The following is a 22,639-nucleotide window of genomic DNA, read 5'->3' as shown; positions in this document are numbered from 1 at the left end:
GAGTGACAGGGGAAGAGAGAGGTCCACTGTGCCCCTACAGCTTAGTGGTGAATCGTTGAAGGCTAACTATCGTCTCTGCTTAACCAAGATTTGCACTTAATTTCTCGGCCAAAACAAAAGCAGACATTAAGGCTCGCCGTCACAGTCTGAATATTTTAGCTGAGCCTCCACTAAAATTAGTTTTAAAACCATAAACTAATGGAATGTGGCTTTATATTTAAAGTATGCATAGAGCACTACGAGGATAAATCTCATACCATTTTTCTCCACTCTGGTGAGAGGCTTCACTCCAGAGAACACCTCTGCTAGCTCAGTCATTCTCTCAGAGCCCTCCTTCTGATAGCTTTCCCACTTCGCTTGCTTTTCTGACAGCATTTGCTTGAACATCTAAATAATAAACGAAGTAAATGTCATTAAATAAAAGTCAACCAGTTTTTGTTGCTGCAAGATTAAAATAGACTGAAGTGACCATACGGAAAAACGTTCCAGTTTGGAGTGGTGCAGTATTATTGTGCATTAAACCTGAGATTTTGAATTGCAGTGATAAAGTGCATTATGCACCAGAGCCTGACCTTACTAATCTCTGCCATTCTACATGGGAAAGTAATTTTGGGAAATGGGGAGGAAAAGGTCAGAAAAAGGCAGCAGCACAGGTCACACAATAATTAAGTTTGCCAAGAAAACCACCCACTCTCTTTCACACTATTAATAATGTAGACAACGTGCTAAATTATGTAACAAGAGAATGACAAATCATTAACATCAATTGTGAGAAAAGTTATTGAATCTATCTTCAGGAACAGAGGAACCGAATGAGGTGATCAAGAACAGCTGGTATGGATTTACAATGGTCAGATCATGTCTAAAGTTGAACTTTCTTTGTGAAAGCCACATGCCTGCTGATAAAAATGTGTACAGATGTTATCTATTTGGATTACCAGAAGGCAATTGATAAAAGTTCTGCAAACAAGACTCAATACAGATAGAAGTGTAGATAGTGGAACAATGTTGTAAAACGGATGGGAGATAGGAGACAACATGATAAAGGAACAGAAATGCTTTCTGTTGTGACCTGGTATCCTGCAAGAATCTAAACTGACACAGCCTTTAACCATATACACTAACAATTTGGACAAAAAAGACATTTGTGCATCCAAATCTGCAGATGAGGCACAGCGAGGTACGTGGGTGGCAGCAAGGTTTAAAAAAAATAAATGAATGGGCAAAACCAAGGCAGACAAAGTTCAAAATACAGAGGCGAGAGATCATCAAATCTGGCTCTGGAAAGATGCCAGGTAGCATCATGAGGAACAAAATGGCTCAAGTGTCCAAGTGGACACGTCACCAAGGTCTGCTGCACAGGCACAGAAAGTAGTCAAAAAGGTTTATGTATGTTTGCTTTTATCAGAGGATGTGCTGCTTTAGTTGCAAAAGGTTTTGTCTGATCCACCCGTATACAGTTTTGGGCACCCCACCTTGGTAAGGTTACAACACAGAATAACTAGGAGTAAACAAGAGCAGGAAGGGCATCAAATTATAAGAAACTGCACAAAATTGATGAGTATTCCCTCAAATTAAGACATTGAGTGGTGAAAGTTATGTCTTGGATGATAGGGGGATTTAATAGGGTTGGCTCAGCAGCTCTTATTTCCTCTGCTAGGACAATTCTGAACAAGAGTGTATAATCTAAGAGCTTGGCTATTTAGGAGTTGGAAAGGAAAGCAGTTTTCGTTTCCACAGGTTGATTGAGAGAGATCTAGAACTGACTTCCGCTGAAGGCTATGTACATCACATCTTCTGACCCAAGTGTTAGAAGAATTCAACAGACAAGTCAATAGATATATTTGGATGAGTGGGGTTGAAAGATCAGCCATCAAATGGTGGAAGAGATTCAAATGGCCCACTCCTGTTTGCGTATAATGATAGAAAGTGAGAAACGAAGACAACGAACAGATAGTTGCTGGTGAAAGTTATAGAGTGGATTACACATTGAACGGCAGTAATGAATTGATAACAGGTTATTTCGAACCATAAAGCATGAATGTGTGAATTCAGAGCATTGACGGAAGAGATACAGTTTTAAATACATCAGATGCAAAAAGTCTTTTACACACATCACACTGCTCATATCTCAAAGGGCTTCACAAGTAATACTACATTTTTGGGGCATTTGAACTGACCCACTAGTTACGAGATTGCTTGGCTGTTACCATTGGTTGATATGTGGCACTCAGTCCTTTGTTGCAGCTCATTTTTAGACACACCTTGTGCTGCTCCCAGTATACTCTTCTGCATTATTATTATGTAGGCCAATGTGACAACTAAATCCATGCAAGAGTGATTAGCTCCATTACCCACTGGGGAGGTTGGCAAGGATACTGAGATTTGTCCTGAGGACTTAATACTGACGCGAGCCATAAAATACATGCAATTAGTGGGATTTCAGGTTAACATCTCAACACCAGGATGATACCTCCAGTAATGGAGTACTCCTATAATGGTGAGATTATGCACTTAAGTTTTGGATAGGAACTTGCATAATCTTCCAATTCAGAGGCGAAATTCCAACAAGCTAAACTAAGTTTTTCTTTCAAAGAAACTATTTCATTATTTGGGATCTAAGTGTCACTGGCAAGGGCAGCATTAATTGTCCATCCTGAAATCCCCTTAGGAAGGTGGTGGTGAGCCAGCTTTTCAAACCGTTGCAGTACTTCTGGTGAAGGTGTTCCACACTGTTGTTGGGAAGTGAGTTCCAGGACCCAAATTTGATGACGAAGGAACGACGACATATTTCCAAGCCAGGATGGCGTTCAACTTGGAGGGGAACCTGCAGGTGGTGGTATTCCATAGGCCTGAAATCCTTACCCTTTTTGGTGGTAGAAGTCACAGGTATGAGAGGTGCTGTCAAAAGTAGCCTAGGCGAGTAACTGCAGTGCATTTTGTAGATGGTACACCACAGCCATGGCATGTAAATGATGGAATGAATGGTTTATGGTTGTGGGTGAGGTTCCAATCAAGCCAGCTGCTTTGTCCTGGATGGTATCAAGCTTCAACTGTTGTTGGAGCTGCACTTATCCAGACAAGTGAAGAGTATTCCATCACAATACTCAGTTGTGCCTTGCAGATGACAGGAAGGCCTTGCAGTGTCAGAATATGATGCCCCACAGGATATGATGCCCTGACTTGCCCTTGTAGGCGTGGTATTTACAGGCTGATCCAGGCAAGTTTTGGTCAATGGTGACTCCCAGGACGTTGATGGTAGGGGACTTGGCAATGGCAATGCCAATGAATTTCAAGGGCAGGTAGTTTGACTCTCTCTTGTTGCAGATGGTCATTGGCTGGAACTTTTGGGGCATGCTTACCACTTACCAGCCCATGCCCAAATGCAAGCAGGCATTAATGTTAACTCTCCATGGAGTTGTGCATAGACCGAATATCATGCAATCATCAGCAAACATCTCCACTTCTGGCGTCAATGAAGCAGCTAAAGATGGTCAGACCTAGAACACTAGCCTGAGGAACTCCTGCAGTCATGCCCCAAGGTTGGGATGAATGATCTCTTGTAATGGGTATGACTCCAACTAATGGAGTGTTTTTTCCCCTCATTGTTTATTGCCTTACGTTTTATCAGGGCTTCTCGATGCTACACTCATCAAATGCTGCCTTAATGTTAAGGACAGTCATTCCCACCTCACCTCTGGCATTCTATTTTTGGACCAAATCCGTGATGAGGTTTGGAGCTGAATAATCCTGTTGAAACCGAGACTGGGCATAGGTGAGCAGGTTATTTGTGAGTACATGTCATACAATTTGACTGTTGGCAACACCTTCCTTCACTTAGCTGATGATTGAGGGTAAACAGATTGGATGCCTTGTTTTTGTGTCTACAGGGCATTCCTGAGCAATTTTCTATATCATCAGGTATTCATGGAACAGTTTGGCTAGTGACCTGACTAGTCTTGCAATGCTGATCTTCAGTACTACAGCCAGGATGTTGTCTGGTCCCATAGTCTTTGCTGTATCTAGTACTCTTTGCCATCTATTGATATCACACAGAGAGAATTGAACTAGCTGGACATAGGTTACTATGATGGTGGAAATCTCAAGAGGAAGCCAAAATGGATCATCCACATGTAACCTCTGGCTAAACGTAGTGGCCAATGCTTTCCCTTAGCACTCATGTTCATAGAGCCGCCTCCTGTTTGCTAGTAAGTTATCCTCTATCACTCACAGCTAGATGTGGCAGGACCATAAAGCTTTGATCTGATCCATTTGTTGCTTAGCTCTGTCCATTGCATGATATCAGATAAACGAGGTCTTTTGTTGCAGCCTCACCTCATTTTCAGCTCATGATTAAGCAAATTTAGGGCTGCTCCCAGTATACTCTTCTGCAGCCCTCACTGAACTATTGATGATCCCTTTGCTGGACTGCAATGGTTGAGTGAGAGACAAGTTAGGCAACGAGGTCACAGAAGGTGGCAGTGTACATTTCTGCTGCTGCTGATGATCCACAGCGTCTCATGAATACCCAGTTTTGAGCAGCCAGTTCTGTTTAGTCTCATTTGCAGATTTAGCCATTTTCAACTATTTTAATAAAATTCCTGCTGATCTTAAAAGGGAATTTTAAAAAATTGGACGATGACAAGATTGAAATCTGTTCACACATAATGCCTGCAATTCGATTTACTGGGCAATAAGCTTATTAGTGCAAGGGTGGGAGGGGACATTTCTTAAAGGAGAACAGCAAAGTGAAAATTACTTAAAAGACTGAAGTGCTGAGCATAACCCTCAAAACACAGTAGCTTTTAAAGTTAAGATTGCACATTGCTGAAGTAGATCTTTGAGCTGCATGAATACAGAGGGAACTATTTCATGTAAAAAAAAGTACAGTCAAGATAAAGGATTTTGCTTTCTGCCTCGACCACCGTGATGAAAATGGGATTACCACTACATTTCCCATGTAGTTATGGAAACAATGCCAAGATACCCATCTATGAAATCTTGGGATAACATTCCCAACCCCAGCATCCCACCATCTACCCACTCACAACTGGGCAGCATTTTCAGATGGTCATTTTTGCATGTTTAATTTGTTCTGGTATTCTATGTTTTCTTTATTGTTTACAGAAAGCACGACCACAGAGTCCAAGGGTACTATACCTCTTTCAAAACAAACTCAAACTGAGCGCTGTCCAGCAAAAGTTGGAAAAGGGTCTTTGGACTGTATTTCGAGTCAGTTAAAACTTGATCCTTAATCTGTCGCAAACGCTTGTTGTTTGGATCATACACTGTAAAATAAGAAAAAAAGGATTGAATCATTAAAAAGAGAGACTTGCATTTGTAGAGTACCTTTAATTGCCCCCTCAGGAAGCCACAAAGTGCTTCGCAGCTACTTGGTAATTGGTAAATAAATGTTTTCCATCAATGGGAATGCAAGAAGATTGGTTCAAGTCCGGCTTAGATCAATGGAATAAAAGGTCTTGTCTCCACTTATATATAACATTTTTATCAATTCCAACCAAAGCTTTATATATACACGAGTCATCCACTTACTCAGGTGGCTCTCACATTGTTGCATATCAAACATCAAGTTGCCACATTTCTTAGAATGGTAACAGAGGGATTGCTTTCTCAACTACCCTGGCATTAGGGTTGGACCAATAAGCTGCAGAGATCCTTGACGATAGAATAACACACACTTGCGTGGGGCCAAGTCTACACACACATGCAGGGTGGTCCTGCGAGGACAGGATAATTAGTTCTCTCACTACACCTAGGCTGCACCAACAAAGTGGCTCATGTTCCCAGTGGTTGCTCAGACCTCCAAGACTAGGAGGAACTACAGTGGAGAGCCAATGTAGGAAATCAGATTGTCCAATGAACCCTGCATCCCCTTACACCCCACCAGCAGCTGTGAATACACCACAATATCAAGAACTAGCACCTTTTACAGAAGTAACTTGTGTTATTTGCTTTTTGGGAGAGAATAAAAATCAGTCCAAGGATCTCAGCACAAGAATTATATGGTATTTTAAAATCAGATTCAACTTCTATGATAGTCACAATTTCCTCTGAACACCTCAATAAACAACCTTAAGCCATTCATTTAATACAATTTCAACATAACTTTAGGGAGAGAGGAAGATTTCTGCAATTGGCAATTGCAAAATGCAGAAATCTTTCTGCAATTCAGTCCTTACTTGTCTAGCACTAATTAGGGACTTAACTGCTACCAGAACATTAATTTACTGTTTCAAACACATTTTCCTTCACACTTACCCAAATCTGCAGTGTGAAGCATCAACCAGCGAATGGTCACGTTACAGTCCCTCAGGCAGTTGAGTAGTTTAGGAATGTGGTCCAGCACATACTCTTCTCTCAAGAAGCCTTCCTTTAGAAACTGCTGCACTTGCTGGCGCAGGCAGTCAACACTCATACCGTATCGACTGGCCTGGAAAAGAAACCCCATGTCAAAATAAGCATCAGCCACCAATGATGCATGCTGTAGCATTGGAGAAGCTGATGGGACTGACATTAATCATAAAGTCATACAGCACGGAAACACGCCCTTCAGCCAACCAAGTACACGCCAATCATAAAGCACCCACTTACATCAATCTTAAACTAATTCCCACATCCCCATCAACTCTCCCCAGATTCCACTACTCACCAAGGGCAAATTACAACAACTAATTAACCTACCAACCCACATGCCTTTGGGAGTACTGGGAAGTGGGAAGAAAAAGTGGAGAACCTTGATGAAACCCATGGAGTCACATGGAGAACGTGCAAACTCCACACAAACACCAGAAGGCAGGATTGAACCAGGGTCACTGCAGCCAAGAGGCAGGAGATCTACCAGCTGCATCTATCTATACAGAATGGATGATGGTGAATTGACAGCTCTTGTTTTACATCATGCTTGACTTTATTTTTTCACAAATCATACCTGTTCCCTGATGTTTGACTGCTCCAGTGTATAATGCAAAGCAGTCTTTGCAGCTTTGTATGGTTCCCAAGCTTCAATCAGATTAATAGTGATCCCCATGTAAATACTTATTACCTGATGAGAGAAACAGAAACCCAAACATTCAATTCTTGAGTAGATATCTTGCCTTAGCATCTTTCACACATCAAAAGCACCTGAGTAAATGTAAGACACTGAGGGACATCTTGAAGTCACATAAGGGATGTGTGCAAAACAAACTGCTAGATTAGTGTTGTCCATGTTTTAGAAGACCTGATTAAATTGCTGCTCATTTAAAAAACTTTGAAATGCACTAGATAGGCTCAAGCAGTCAGTTGCTCCATTAGATAATTTTAGGTTTTATTTCTTTGAATTCTGTCAACACAAGAGGCTTCTGTGGATTGCTTGATTGAAATGCTAACTTAATCTACAAGTGAATTGTTGCAAACTATACAGCTCATATTGCCTTACCCAGTTATCTGGAAAATATTTATCCACAATCTCTCTCATCTTAGCTTGTTGTGTATGAAGAGTGGATGGTTCAAAGTAGAGGATCACATAAAGCATAGCAGCTTGAGTAGCTAGAGCTGTGCTACGGTGTTCTGGCAGTGGGTACGCTGAAACCTAACAAATAAAAACACAAAAATCATGGAGGGGAAAACTTGGAAGTGAAGACTATCAGCTTAAAATATCAGGAATTGATTTGTTTACCACCAATACTGTTTTAGCAGCTGTTACACTTGTTTTTCTATTTCTTACTAGCATTACTGGTGATCTGCCATACATTACAGGAAGAGATTCTCTTCATAAGATATTTAATAAATCATGCACAGTCTTAAGGGGATGCATCTGGCAGAAGAATTTTACACTGGCTCCAAAATGACGACTTAATACAGTATGTATGCAGATAATGGGCTGGTTTTCACGGACACAAAGATGGCAGGTCTGTAAAGAGTTACCAACGAGCTGAAGTGCATTCCAAATTTTGCTTAAGAGAGGTTAAGAAAATATAAGCAGGAGATTAATAGCCACTTAAGGAGTGCTTCTCTAGGATTGATTAGTCACGGGATAAATGAGTCTGGCATGAGATAAAGGACAATAAGCTCAAAGTAACATTCTCTCATTTTCACTAAGCAATAGCCATTGAAGGGTTTGGACCCAAAACGTCAACTGTCCATTTCCCTCCATAGATGCTGCCTGACCTGCTGAGTTCCTCCAGCTTTTTGTGTGTTGTTTCATAAATAAAGTTAGCTTGTTTTACCAAAAATCAAGCTCTCAGAGGCCCAATTAATGGGGAAATGATCACTTGCTGGTGGTGAGATAAGAAACAAACATCCCAAATTCCAGAATGTGTTGTTTCACTAGATGCTGAAAAGGCGTTTGACAGAGTCGAATGGGAATATCTATTCACTACACTTCAAAAACTTAATTTTAGCCCTAAATTTATATCTGCTATTAAAATGATTTATTATACACCTATGGCTTCAATACTTACTAATAATCAAAGATCTCCTTTGTTTAGGCTTTCTCGAGGTACTAGACAAGGTTGCCCGTTAAGCCCTTTATTATTTGATATTGCTTTAGAACCCTTGGCTATTGCACTTCGGGACTCTTCAAATGTATGTGGCATTATTCGCGGACAGATGATTCATAAGATATCTCTCTATGCCGATAACCTGTTACTTTATATTTCTAATCCAGATGAATCTATCCCCGCAGTACTATCACTACTAGATCAGTTTAGTTTTTTTTCTGGCTATAGATTAAATCTTAATTAGAGTGAACATTATCCATTGAGTATGCAAACCCCAATTTATAGGCAATTACCTTTTAGATTGGTAACTGACTATTTTATGTATTTAGGTGTTAAAATTACGAAGAAACAAGGGCTTATTTAAAGCTAATCTATTGCCTTTAATTGACCATGTTAAACAATTATTTACTAAGTGGTCTCCACTGTCTTTATCACTGGTAGGCCCAATTAATGCGATTAAGATGAATATTTTACCAAAATTTTTATATTTATTTCAAGTGATTCCAACTTTTGTCCCGAAATCTTTTTTTGACACTATTGATTCTAAAATTCTTTCATATATTTGGCAGAATAAAAACCCAAGGTTAAGTAAGGAATATTTACAAAAATTAAAAAAGGATGGTGGTTTGGTCTTGCCCAACTTTAGATTATACTATTGGGCAATTAATATTAGATATTTAATATTTTGGATACAAGATTCTGATGTAATTCAATGCCCCAAATGGGTATGCCTTGAGCACCAATCAGTTCCTGACTTTTCATTAGTTTCTATTTTAGGTGCTTCTCTCCCTTTGGCACTTACCAAGTAAACATACGACTAACCCAATTGTTAAACATACAATACGAATATGGTTTCAATTTCGTAAATTTTTTGGATTGAATAAATTTATTTATCAAGTCCCATTCAATCTAATTTTTTCTTTCATCCATCTAGAGCTGACTCAACTTTTTTCTTATGGAAAAGAAAGGGAATAGTATGTTTTCGGGATCTATTCATTGATAACTGTTTTTCATCTTTTGAACAATTGTCTAATAAATATAATTTGCCTAGATCACACTTTTTTCGATATTTGCAGATTAGAAATTTTTTAAAAACTACTATACCCTCTTTTCCGACACCTTACAAAATTGAAACTATGGAAAAAATTTTAGGTCTTAATCCTTATCAGAAGAGCTTGATAGCGATAATTTATGACTTAATTATGAAAATATGTCTAGAATCATTAGACAAAATTAAGAATGAATGGGAAAGTGAACTCCAGACATCTATACCTATAGAGACTTGGAAGAAAATTCTTCATTTAGTCAATACATCTTCAATGTGTGCCAGACACTCAATACAGTTTAAGGTAGTCCACAGGACCCATATGTCCAAAGATAAGTTAGCTCGTTTTTATAACCATACAAATCCTATATGTGATAGATGTAAATCGAATGTGGCTTCTTTGACACATATGTTTTGGTCCTGTCCTCTTCTGGAAAAATATTGGAAAGACATTTTTAACATTATTTCAAACATATTGAAGATTGATTTACAACCTCACCCTATCACTGCAATTTTTGGATTACCAAGGATAGAGTCTGGCCATTTATCTGCTTCCGCTAACCGTATGATTGCTTTTGTTACATTAATGGCCAAACGATCCATTTTGCTTAAATGGAAGGATCCAATACCCCCTACTACTTTTCAATGGTTTTCTCAAACTATATCATGTTTAAACTTGGAAAAAATTAGGAGTGGTACTGTTGATCCTTCGCTTAAATTTGAAGATATTTGGAGTCCATTTATTCAATATTTTCACATGATGTAGATCCCTTTTCAATAACTTTCCAACTTGGAGGAATGGACTTGACGACATAATATTGCTCTGTTTCTACTGAGAAATTTTAGCCCAGTTTTTTTTTCTTTTTTTTGTTGATTGTTTTTCTTCTAAAAAGTTTTTTTTTGTTTAGTTTATATTGTTTATGAAATTTTTTTATTGATTTGTTTTTTTAAAAAATTTATATAATAAATCTTTTTCCTTTCTTTTATATTATATTCATTTACTAAGAGATCGTTGGATCTACAGTTTTTTTTATATTTTACTGTTCTTTATGATTATATAGGCTATGATTGTTATCCTGATCATATATAAATATTGATGCTATATATCAATCTGTATTAATTCGAAAACTAATAAAAAGATTGAAAAAGAAAGAAGAAACAATCGGTCCAATCTAAGATATCTCCATGTTCTTTATGATTATATAGGCTATGATTGTTATCAATCTGTATTAATTCGAAAACTAATAAAAAGATTGAAAAAGAAAGAAGAAACAATCGGTCCAATCTAAGATATCTCCATGTTCTTTATGATTATATAGGCTATGATTGTTATCCTGATACATATATAAATATTGATGCTATATATCAATCTGTATTAATTCGAAAACTAATAAAAAGATTGAAAAAGAAAGAAGAAACAATCGGTCCAATCTAAGATATCTCCAACGGCATCTAAGGCTTCAATGGCAGGCAGAAGGGCTGGTTGTTACTATGGTCATAAGAGATATCTGTAGCTAACTGGTTCAGTACCAATAACTAAGATGCTGCACAATTAAAGTGGAAAATGGAGGCAAAACTATAGTAACCAACAATGCAGCTGCAATGCCATGAAGATGGATGAAATGGATGGAGCTAAGTTGGAGAGAAGAGAAGGAAAATGAGGGAGACAAGACCTGGAAACAGGATTTAATTCCTCACGGAACCCTGGAATAGCATGAGAATCTAGGACCAACACTTGGAAAGGAGTAACAATGAATCTGGGATTCAGAGATATTTGGAAAGCACAAGTCTGAGACTGACCACCTCACGTCTTGAAGGATAGCACAGTCTGCAAGTTGTGAGAGCTTGTACTTTGTTTCTGCAATTATACCTTTCACCAGCTGTTAGTGGTATATCTCTAATAAGTATGATTTCAGCACAACAGGACAGATGGCATCTCCCTGCTCCTTTTTCTTGTGTTGTTATATGCTCTATATTATGCTGACAATACAGTAGAATACTCTTAATTGTAGTGCACAACTGGAGTTATGGTGCATACTGGGCATTTCAGAATCCTGCTACTGACCAAATAATTAAGCCTCACAGAAGCTACCAATCATCAAAAGGCAGAGGACACAGATTTTAGTAGAGGAAAAATATACCATGCAACAAACAGAAACAATTTTCAACCAACGGAACGCTGTCTTTTCAGATAAAAATTGAGGAATTAGCTGTTGGGAATAAATTGGTGTGGGAAGAGGACCGTGTTCGCAGCCAACATCCCCAAGATCCGATATATGAACAGGCCTAAAAACATGTCCACCAGTCAACAGATACATCTCCTCCTATCCAAGCCAAAAAGGCCCAGTAACTTTGGTAGATAGGTGGGGGTAGAGAAGAAATATTTAATCAAAGATCCTGGGGACCAGGTGTACACCAGATACTACCAAGCACATGAACACAACTTTACAAGGCCATATCTATCAATCATTAAGGCCTGCTGTTGGCCATACATGACCCACTCCAGGATCAGCTCCCTCTGCCCCACTGGATGTGAAATGTCAGCAGACTATTGGAGACAATCAGACAATTTCCAGCTTTTCCACCACTGAGAAGTTCCATCAGGAGAACCAAAGCAGTGACTCCAACTGAAGAGGATTCAGAACTGATGGCTCAGACAGGCAGCAGCAACTCTACCCACCGTACAACCATTCTGGGGGTAAATTTGACTCCACACCATGTATTGTTCAATTCTTAAAGTAGAGATGTTTCTCTGTTTACAAAAATAGGTATGAATTCAAATGGATTTTATGCAAATATCTGCTTAGGAATATAAAAAGATCAAAGGCACTCTAGATTTGTTGGAAAAACAGTTCAGCCGATAATATTTCAATTAGTTTCTTTTTATTATTATCTCTATTTACTTTGTCCAGTAACTTATCCAATTGTAACAAATTTCTTTAGCAGTTTGATTAACTTTTATATAAAATGAACCTGTAACAAGATTTTGAGAATTTTGAGTAAACCACCTGACATTTTGGTCTCCACAGGGATGTGAACATGTTTATAGGCAAAGAGGACAGGAAAGGAATCAGACTCAGATGCATGTGAAGGCGACTTTAGAGGTCATCTGCCAAAGGGGAATAAAAACAGGAAATGCAGTAAATACTCAGGTCAGTCAGTACTTGAGGACAGAGAAGCAGAGTCAATGTTTCAAATCTTTCCATGTAATTCAGTTGCAAAGTCACTGACAGGAAAGATTCACTCTGTTAACCAAGTTAACTGCTTCTCTCGATCCTGGGCATTTCTAGTATTTCCAGTTTTTACTCCAGATTTCCACTAACTGCAATACTTTGCTTTTATCCTGTCTGTCAAAGAGATATTGCCTAAAGAAATGGAACATTAACCTCACAGGTGGTTCAGGCTTGTGCTAGTTACCACGTACATCTTAACTGAACTGTCAATCAAAATCTTTTGTTCATGGATATGATTTGCAGATCAACTTGCAATCGCAAAACTGAAATTCTGATCCACAAATGAAGAACAGATAATGTTGAAACACAGAATTATTAAACAAAGAATTTTAAAATAATGAGATTGCAGGTTTCGAAGAGGCCCTGATCACTACAAGACATTGAACTTCAAATTATTAACATATGGAAGTTCTCCGGTGAATTTGCAAGGTTTTTCCTGAGGGTGCTGCAGTTAAACATCTGTTTAACTAGGGTCAAAGATAACCATATGTTTAATAAATCTGTGAATTTCCACCTGCAACAATAAGGAATTCTAGGATTTTGAGGAGCATAGGGAAAACACATGACAAATCCAGTACTACTTGTTCCACGTCAGCTTACCACTTGAAAAATAAGAGAGATAAAGTGCAATATTAGATCAAACGAACAGCAAATGCTTGCTAGATTTACTAATAAATACATATGTACATGCATACACACAGAAGAAAATCTCATGTTTTTTCATTTAGTTGGAAGATACTTTGCTTCAGAAGTGTATTGTCTGAAGTAACAATATATGGTCTTCTAAATCAGTGCCATGGGTCTTAAACCTTCGAAGTGTAATTGAATAATCAGTGGTCCAGGACAAAATGCAAAAGCAGTTTGTTCACAGAGGTTTGCATGTAGCAGTGTTTACCAGTGTGATGAAGTACAGTTCAAAAGCACTCTGTATCCTAGGGTTAATTTGCAACAAATAGAGAGTGACCACTGACTATGCACCTTTTTTGAAACATATGCTTGGATTTAAGAGAAGTATGTGTACTCACAGATAGCATGGTCAACTTAATATCAACAAACATATTCCAATGTGTGTGAATATTTACCTATTCCTAAGTAATCTCTAGAAATAAATAAAAACAGAAAATGCTGGAGATACTTAAATCAGCATCTTTGGGGTGAGGAAAACCAGGGCTAACAATTCAGGTCAAAGAACTTTCATCAGGATTTTAAAAAAAGTTACCAAACAAAATAAATTTTAAGATGCAAAACCAAAAAGCAGGATGGGAGAAAAGAAGATGGTGGGAGGCAGAGGGAGGTCAAATGTTTCACTCTCCACTGATGCTATTTGACCTGCTGAATATTTCCAGCATTTTGTTGTTCCCCCCCCCCCATCAAATTTTCAACACCCACAGCACATTACAGTTAAGTAATGAACTATAAAAGCAAAGATGAACAAGTTCTCCACTCTGCCTGCTTCTCAGTCGTGGTGAACTACCTGCACATGCTATTCTCTTAGTAAATATATCCTTCAGAATTCACCATTTTTAGTGATGAGTAATTGGAACCTGTGCATCACTAACCTGATTGTAAATGTCATCTGAGCGTAATCGCCCAACCACCATTGAGATGAACGTCTTGCTAATTGGCACTCTTTGGAAATAGCTCTCTGGGTAGTTTGGAGGCCTTTTTGAGCCTGGTAGGGAGGAATATCCAGTGCTACGCAGCAGCTTGCAAATATCATCCAAATTTGAATCAGAAGATGAACGTGCTGCACTGTAACAGACACAATACATTAATCATTTATGATCTGGGCTCAAAAGCATGGGCTGCAGGAAAGTGCAAACGAGAAACCCAAAATTATTTCATGCACCTCAATTTCACCAGTGGGAACAAATTTATAAATTAAAAGTGTGAAAATTATTAACATCCTTTCCTTTTGGTTTAAATTTATTAAAATAAAATCTTTAGTTAAAAATCAGGAATGTTGGTGATATCATGGTGCTTGAATATGCACTCTCAAGGTACAATCATAGCAAATCTCTTCTCAACTGGACCTCAAATGAAATCAAATTCCTTTAAGAGGTTGGAAAGATAATTAACAATGAATTACAAATGAGCAAGGTTCAGAATCAAAGTAAAATAATAAAGGGGTCAAGGGTAAGGGCTCCAAAAGTACCAGAGGCAGGATTGTTAATCACACCTGCTGACATAGGGTTAAACTCCGAAATCTCTTTCATAAGGCACAATCCCAAGGAAGCTCAAAACACTCAGTTGTTTTCCATTTAATACTTGGTAAAGTTATTGGTCAACTTTCACCCACTTTAGTACTCCAAATGTAGAGGTAGGAATTTCATTCAAGCTTTTGGTGATAATCTTAATTTCCTCATTTTTAATGATGTACAAACACCCAAATATCTTTGAAATTCTTCTGATCAAACTTTTCAACAAAAATTTATCTTTTTAAAAGGTCCAACGATGATGTTCATGTTACTATCTACATGGTCATCCATCTTCCACAGTTTTGCCCATAATTAAATTCTCTTAAAATTTTTCTCTTCCACCTTCACTGCTGACAATGCCATCTATCTTTCAGTTCTCTATCAAAGTTACTTAGAAAACAATGACTAACTGCAGCCCCATTACAGAACTTTACGAGACACTAGTCACATCCTGCCGATGCTGGTGCTTGCTTATTATCCCCATTGTCCGTTTCCCATCGCCTAGTGAATTTCCAACCTTGGAAGCAATTTGCCTTCAATTCCATGACCTTCACAGTCTCTCAGGAGGTGTTTCACAACATGCAAGATGGTAGTGGCCCAGTGGTTAGACTTGCTGACTCATAGTTCCAGTGACCTGGGTTCAATCCAGATCTTGGGTGTTGTATGGAGTTTGTATACTCTGTGTGATTGCATGCATTCCCTCTAGGTGCTCCAATTTCCCACAGATATCCAAATTAATAGGTTAATCGGCTATTGTAAATTTTGCCCATTGTAGGTGGGTGACAGGAAAATGGGGTGTAGTTAATGGGAATGCAAGAAGGAAAACAAAGCACTGAGCTTTCCTCCGTGCATATTGCCATTTTGATGATACCTTGCAACACAGCAGTGTCAAAAAGTCACATTATGTGCAATTAAAACATGAAATGACAAGACCTTGTGCATACTTGCCTTTGTTTAGTGTACAGTACCTGTATCTGTAGTAGGAAACTAGCATCCTTTCTCTCACCTCTCCTTCAATTTTGTGGTCAATCACAAGCAGCATGACTCCATACAAATACAAGGCTTCACACTGAACAATGACAACAGGAAATAGTCAGCCAAGAATAATAAAACAAGTCAAATAAATGTGGGTTTTGTTATAGTACATTAGGTTTACTGGTAGGTTCAGAGAATAAGAAAGACATTCTTCCAAGCTTTTAATCAAGAAATTCAAACTTACTGCATAGGGATGAAGAACATGGAGGCACTGAGCTAAAAAGGTTTAGATTAACAATTCCCCAACACATTTCCAATTCTTGGTGGAACATTAAGGAATGTGGGAAATGTAATGAAACATCATGAGATTACCTTCTAATGCATTTCCACAGCTTCTTGTTAAAATGGGGAGTGGGCAAAAAGTAACAATTGCAATTGTGATTTGATGGAGTTTCCTATTTACATCTTGCATGATATTACTTTGATACTTTTCCCAGCAACCAGACTGAGCTGTTAGTTGCACTTGCTATATAGTCTGGTAAAAAGGACAAGTAAAGTTGGATCAAGTCTTAGAAAAACAAAGGACTGCAGATGCTGGAATCTAGATGAAAAACACTACAATACTGGAGGAACTCAGCAGGCCAGGCAGCATCCTTGGAGAAAAGCAGGCAGTCAACGTTTTGGGTCAGGTCCCTTGACCGCCTGTTTTTCTCCACAGATGCTGCCTGGCCTGCTGATTTCCTCCAGTATCATAGTGTTTTTCATCTGGATCAAGCCCTAATTACTTTTCTTAAGCTTTCCTACTCTATTCTTTCTTTTATTGTTATAAATATGCCCAATTGTCACATTAAAATGAAAAAAAATTTAAAATTATATACAAAAAAATCCTTCTACTTTTCATCTTGCATCAATGTACCTTTTAAGTAATTCTTACTGCTCATCATTGAATAATTGCAGCTCGAGGAGCTCAGTTGGCCCATTGAGCCCAGGCTGGGTTTTATAATGGCAATGCAGCTCATCTCATTCCCCGACTTATTTGCTGCAGTCTTGCAAATTGTTTTATCTTCAAGTACACATCCAATTCCTCCTTGAAAGTCACCAGTGAACCTCCTTTCATTACAATTCCAGGTGGTTCATTCCATACCAAGGCAAGTCATTGTAAGCTCATGGAATGAAGTACTTTCCAACTCTTTGGTCAAAATTATCAAATATTCACCAGTCAACTACAAGTAGATCTGCTATAACATGTGTTTTCATGCATTTATAATGTCATTGAGGGATTAGGGAGGACTATTTGCATTATGCAGGCCACACACATAGTGCAATCATGATCAAGAAAACCTGTTTAAATCTATGCTTTTAAGGCAAGTACAGCCTGTTCTGCTATAACACGACTTTCTATAACACAAGGTTTCTTAGGAACATAACTATCATGTTATAACAGAACTACCTGTACAATAATCGTTGTACATTAAATGTTTTGCTGCAATTTCATAACCAGACCCTCAACTTTGGATCAACAGTGATTCAAATGCAAGCCCTTACAAACCCTCCTGGGGTCTCAGCTGCAGTAAGCCAGCAACTTGTTTATTCTCTTCACGAGCAGGTTCCAATTTCCTATAAGAGAATATCAAAAGCCTGCTCCTGCATTTAACATGGCCGATAGACGTGGGCTTCAACTCCCCTTTCCAAACTGTTCTCCATAACATTTCACTCCCTATAAGCTAAAAATCTGTCACGCTTCCATCTTGAAGATGTTCAATGACTCCATCCCCACAGGTCTCTGGGCAAAGAGTACCAACGATTCAAGACTCTATGAGACAAGAACTTCCTTCACATCATCATAACTGTCGCTTCACTATCTTAAAAGGGACAACCCTTCATTGTGAAACTGTGTTCCTTAGCTTGAGATTCACTCCTAAAACAAGCTTCCCTAAATCATTTCAAAATTTGACAAGATTACAATCAGAGGAGAACTACAAGCAAACTTGTTGCCAATTGATCTGTAGGGAGATGCACTATAACAGCAGCCACTTGCATTTATGCATTATCTTTAACATGACAGAATGGTGGCACAGGTAGTAGAACTGTGGTCTCACAGTCAACTGACCCTGATTCAATCCTGACCAGTGCTGACTATGTGGAGTTTGCACGTTTTGCCTGTGACGACGCGGGTTTCCTCCGTATGACTCCCACATCCTAAATGTGGGTCGGTAGGTTAATTTTCTGCTGCAAATAGCCCTACAGTGTAGGTGGGTGGTCGAATGCAGAGGGAGTTAATGGGAATGTGGGGAGAATAAAATAGAATCAGTGCAAGTGGGAGCTTGATGGTTGGTGCAGACTTGGTGGACCTTAGGTTCTGTTTCTGTGACCCCCAACACATACAATTTGTTTCATCCAGTTTGCTGCTTCTCCTCTCCATACACATTCTAATAGTTAGGAGTATTTTTGATATGTTGTAGCAGCTTACAAGAAGTTGCTTTCCATCTTCATTTAGTAGTACTGTTTCAAGGGTCTGCTGAATGTAGACACCTTCATTGAGATCCTCAAGAAATCTGAAATAATCCAGCAGAGAGGTGTAGTTCAACATTGGTTATGCTTCACTGTAACAAGTAAAACCGAGACAGACATTGAACAACTCATGCGATTAGTACTTCTTTGCAGATTCACACCTACAAGGCAGTTTGTTTTACATTGGAGCCACAGATTGTACATCTTTTAGTGTACATGATACAACTACCAACATAGATAAGACAAATAATTAAATATTACAGTTAAATTTCCAAACAAGAAACTAATCTTCCACCTATGCCATAAATCAATGCCAAGTAACCAACATTATTTCCCCAATTAAAATTCCATTTTGCAGATATTAATAGAACACACTTTTACCTGTTCAAATCAAATACATATTTGTGGACACTTTCAAAAGCAAGGTAGAATCTTGTCAGTATTTCAATATGATTTTCACGAAATTCTTCATCTAAGTCCTGAAGCTCTGGTTTAGAGTCCAACTTGCCTTCATAGTCCTCTGGACGCTTAAAACAAGTTTCATAGTATTGTTAAAAAGCAGTCATTCTTTTAACAAAAGATACATCATAAGTGGTCAACAGGAGTACTAATTCTAATTAAATTGTTTAATCAGTTGACAGGAATGCAACCAGGCTTTTCCCAATTACACCTGCATTTCAATTTTGCTATTGTTTTCTAAATGCCATTTCCAAGTTGGGGAACAGGGATCCAACTCTTAATGGTGAAGTAAGTCTCAACAGCAGTGCATGCTCAACTTTAATTATAAATAAACATGGGGAATGTCAGAGCCAAGTCACGTAGCAGAGTTCTTTTTGATAAACATGATGGCAATCCAGCTTAGAGACAGAAGAAGTGAAAGAACTTGGATTTATACACCACACTTTTATGATCTTTAAGTCGTCCCAAAAGTGGTCATTCAGATCATATGGCACTCATTAAAAAAATATTGGCTTTTAGCCAATATCCATCACTTACACAACTTCATTCAAACCAGTCATTGAGACATAATGGAATTTAATGGAACGAGCTGCCTGAGAAAGTAGTTTAGGCAGGTACAATAATGACATTCAAAAGATATTTGGATAAGTATATGGGTAGGAAAGGTTCAGAGGAATACAGGCCTAACGCCTGGTTTAGAGTCCAACTTGCTGTTGTTGAGACTTACTTTGTCAAGTAAGGGACCTCTGCTTTTTGTGATATGTATAAATGACCTGGATGAAAATATAGATGGGTGGGTTGTAAGTTCACAGATGATACAAAGATTGGTGTTGTGGATAGTGTAGAAGATTGTCAAAGGATACAGCAGGATATACATCAGTTGCAGATATGGGCGAAGAAATGGTAGATTGAGTTTAATCTGGCCAAATGCAAGGTGTTGCACTTTGGTAGATCAAATGTATAGGGACAGTACACTGTTAATGGCAAGACCCTTCACATTGTTAATATACAGAAGGATCTTAGGGTCCAAGTCCATAGCTCCCAGAGGGTGGCTGCATAGGTTGATAAGGTGGCAAAGAAGGCGTATGGCTTGCTTGCCTTTACTAGTCGAGGCACTGAGGTCAAGAGTCAGAAAGTTACATTGCAGCTTTACGCAACTCTAGTTAGGCCACATCTGGTGTATTGCATTCAGTTCTGGTCACCCCATTACAAGAATGTGGAGGCTTTGGAGAGGGTGCAAAAGTGGTTTACCAGGATGTTGCCCAGATTAGTGGGCATGTACCATAAGGAGAGGTTGGACAAACTTGATTTGTTTTCTCTGGAGCAGCAGAGGCTGAGGGGAGACTTGATTGAAGTTTATAAGATTATGGGAGGCATAGATAGAGTAGACAGCTGGTATCTTTTACCCAGGGTTAAAATGTCTAATACTAGACGGCATGCATTTAAGGTGAGGGGGGAAAGTTCAAAGGAGATGTGCAGGGCAAGTTTTGTTTTTACACAGAGAGTGGTGGGTGCCTGGAATGCACTGCCAAGGGTGGTAGTGGAGGCAAATACAATAGAGATGCTTAAGGGGTTCTTAGATAGGCACATGAATGTGCTGAGAATGGAGGGATATGGACATTGTGTAGGGAGAAGGTACTAATTTAGTTAGGCATTTAATTACTAGTTTAGTTCAACACAACATCGTGGGTTGAAGGGCTGTTGTACTGTTCTATGTTCTAACGTGGGCAAATGGGACTAGCTTAGATGGACACCTTGGTCGACATGGACAAGTGGGGCCAAAGGGCCTGTTTCTGTGCTGTATTACCCTATGACTCTATAATACCACTGTCTATAAGCACTTGATGAACACAAATTGTCTGCAGTGTTTCCTGCATTATAACAGAATTCACAAGCTAACAGTTCCAGGAAGTGCTTTAATATGTCCCGAGGCTGTAATAGGTGCTATGCAAATGTAAGTCTTCCCAGCACTCTTTAGGTCCATATGGCAACCATAGCCATCAGAGATTACTTATACTGAGAGAGTTGGCATACAAAACTGAATGGGAAATAATGATGTTGGAATCTTTATTGCCAAATATTTCATAAAATTACAACAGGAAGTAGTTTGTGGACAGGAAGTGCAACCTACAAGCTTTTTATGCACGTTCTTAATTATGCCGATAAACATTTCGGCTGCAAAACAAAAATTAAAAACACATTTAAATGGTGCAATATCAGCTTTTTACTGCTTGTATTCCCTCCCCTCCTTCCAGAATGGGCTAGCCTCAGAATCCATCATTTCTCTGGGTGGGGGATACAAACTAACAAAGAGACTCTTCTGCAAATATTGGGGAAAGTCAGTAAGGATTTGCCAAGGCTAAAATAAACACAAGACTATAATACAAACGTTCAACGATTTAAATGTTTAAAAAAAATTCTGTTGTATTAGTAAACCAGCAGCCTAATACAACAGGGAGAATGTTAGCGTGAACTTTAGTCTGGTTGTTTTTCAGTAGATCACTGTGAACAGATCGGAGCATACTCGGGTCCAGAAGCCCTCACCTTAAAGTAACTAAAGTCACAAATGACGTCTCCATACTTCTGCTGCTCGGCTTTGTCTCGGAGTCTGAAAACGCTCGGGATAAACTCGGACAGTCTCAAAAGTTCTGCAATGATGGCGTTACCCCGGGACACGATCCGCAGAACTGCCTGCCCACAGAGGTTGTTCTCCGCCAGGAAGTCCACCATGGCTGAGGAGGGGCAAATCCAAAAAAGGGACGGACACCAACAAACGACCACTTGAGACCCCTCAAAAAGCCTGCTCCTGCTGGATTTATTGCAGCCAGCCTGTGTTCATGCTGCAGTGCTCCTTCCTGCTCCGGCTAGTGTCCCAGAAACAAGGTCGCTCCGTCTGGGGTGAAATTACAGCGGAGAAATCCCACGGACGGCATCAATCGCTCGCCCTCACATCCTTGGCTTACGTTGCAGACGGGGAGAAATGGTGCGAGGCTTCCTTGTGCCTATTTAGCGGGGCTCGGTGCACAGAGCGCACACTAGTTCTTCCATGTTGATCATATGACTCCTTCCTGTCAACCCAGCATGTGACCAAGAGGCGCTCTTGGCTGATGCCGAATGAAGCAAGAGCTGCTTCTGCTTTGCCCATTCCAGATACGCCGACGCCTCATGTCATTGAAAGACAAACAACCTTCCAGATAAAATGAAGAAGGAAATCTGTCTTTGCAGAACGACTGGTTTGCTCTATTGGGTGCCTTAGTTTATTTTTTTAAAAGTTTATCTCGTTCAAAATATACCAAACTTGAGATATGGTTTTATTTAGAAGAATTTTGCTGGCGTGGGAACTGTCCTAGAAATTCGGTATTCAGCTTTGTTTTATTTTTACTGGAGATTCGCCGATTTGCATTTATTTGATCTGGGCTTTCTGGTAATTCACATAAATTAAAATAAGGCAAAGGGTCCTTTGAAATCCATTTACAACATGTCAACAGTGGGGGTCATGTCAAGACAATTGACCGCTCCAGAAGTCTGAGCAGGAACAGTCCAGCCTGCTGGGCTGAGTGCAGTAATGAGAGAGTGCTAAAAACAATCTGCTGGAGGAACTCAGCGGTTGAGCAACGTGTGTGTGGGGGGAGATGAATTGTCAACATTTTGGGTCGGAACTCTGCATCAGTAGTAAGGGTGGAAAGGTCTGCTCATCCTTCCCTCACCACTGTCCTG

General features: G+C 39.1%; 1 protein-coding gene across 1 annotated transcript in view; it reads right to left on the bottom strand.

Moving 5' to 3' along the window:
- washc5 (WASH complex subunit 5) overlaps positions 1 to 22,034 on the bottom strand; it is a 56,613-nt gene extending 34,579 nt beyond the window's left edge. Inside the window, exons 1-10 of the mRNA XM_052022905.1 lie at positions 21,467 to 22,034; positions 18,845 to 18,990; positions 18,423 to 18,507; positions 15,946 to 16,046; positions 14,339 to 14,531; positions 7,439 to 7,591; positions 6,950 to 7,063; positions 6,280 to 6,451; positions 5,161 to 5,288; positions 258 to 387 (exon numbers count right to left, since the gene is read on the bottom strand). Of these exons, the coding sequence (XP_051878865.1) occupies positions 258 to 387; positions 5,161 to 5,288; positions 6,280 to 6,451; positions 6,950 to 7,063; positions 7,439 to 7,591; positions 14,339 to 14,531; positions 15,946 to 16,046; positions 18,423 to 18,507; positions 18,845 to 18,990; positions 21,467 to 21,652 (1,408 nt within the window). The 5' untranslated portion in view covers positions 21,653 to 22,034. The remainder of the gene's footprint in view (positions 1 to 257; positions 388 to 5,160; positions 5,289 to 6,279; positions 6,452 to 6,949; positions 7,064 to 7,438; positions 7,592 to 14,338; positions 14,532 to 15,945; positions 16,047 to 18,422; positions 18,508 to 18,844; positions 18,991 to 21,466) is intronic.
- Between the last annotated feature and the right edge of the window lie 605 nt (positions 22,035 to 22,639).

This window comes from Pristis pectinata, chromosome 9, assembly GCF_009764475.1.
Source record: "Pristis pectinata isolate sPriPec2 chromosome 9, sPriPec2.1.pri, whole genome shotgun sequence".
Taxonomy (NCBI): Eukaryota; Metazoa; Chordata; class Chondrichthyes; order Rhinopristiformes; family Pristidae; genus Pristis; species Pristis pectinata.
The sequence above is the reverse complement of the archived record's forward strand: the minus strand, read 5'-3'. Positions and strand labels throughout refer to the sequence as shown.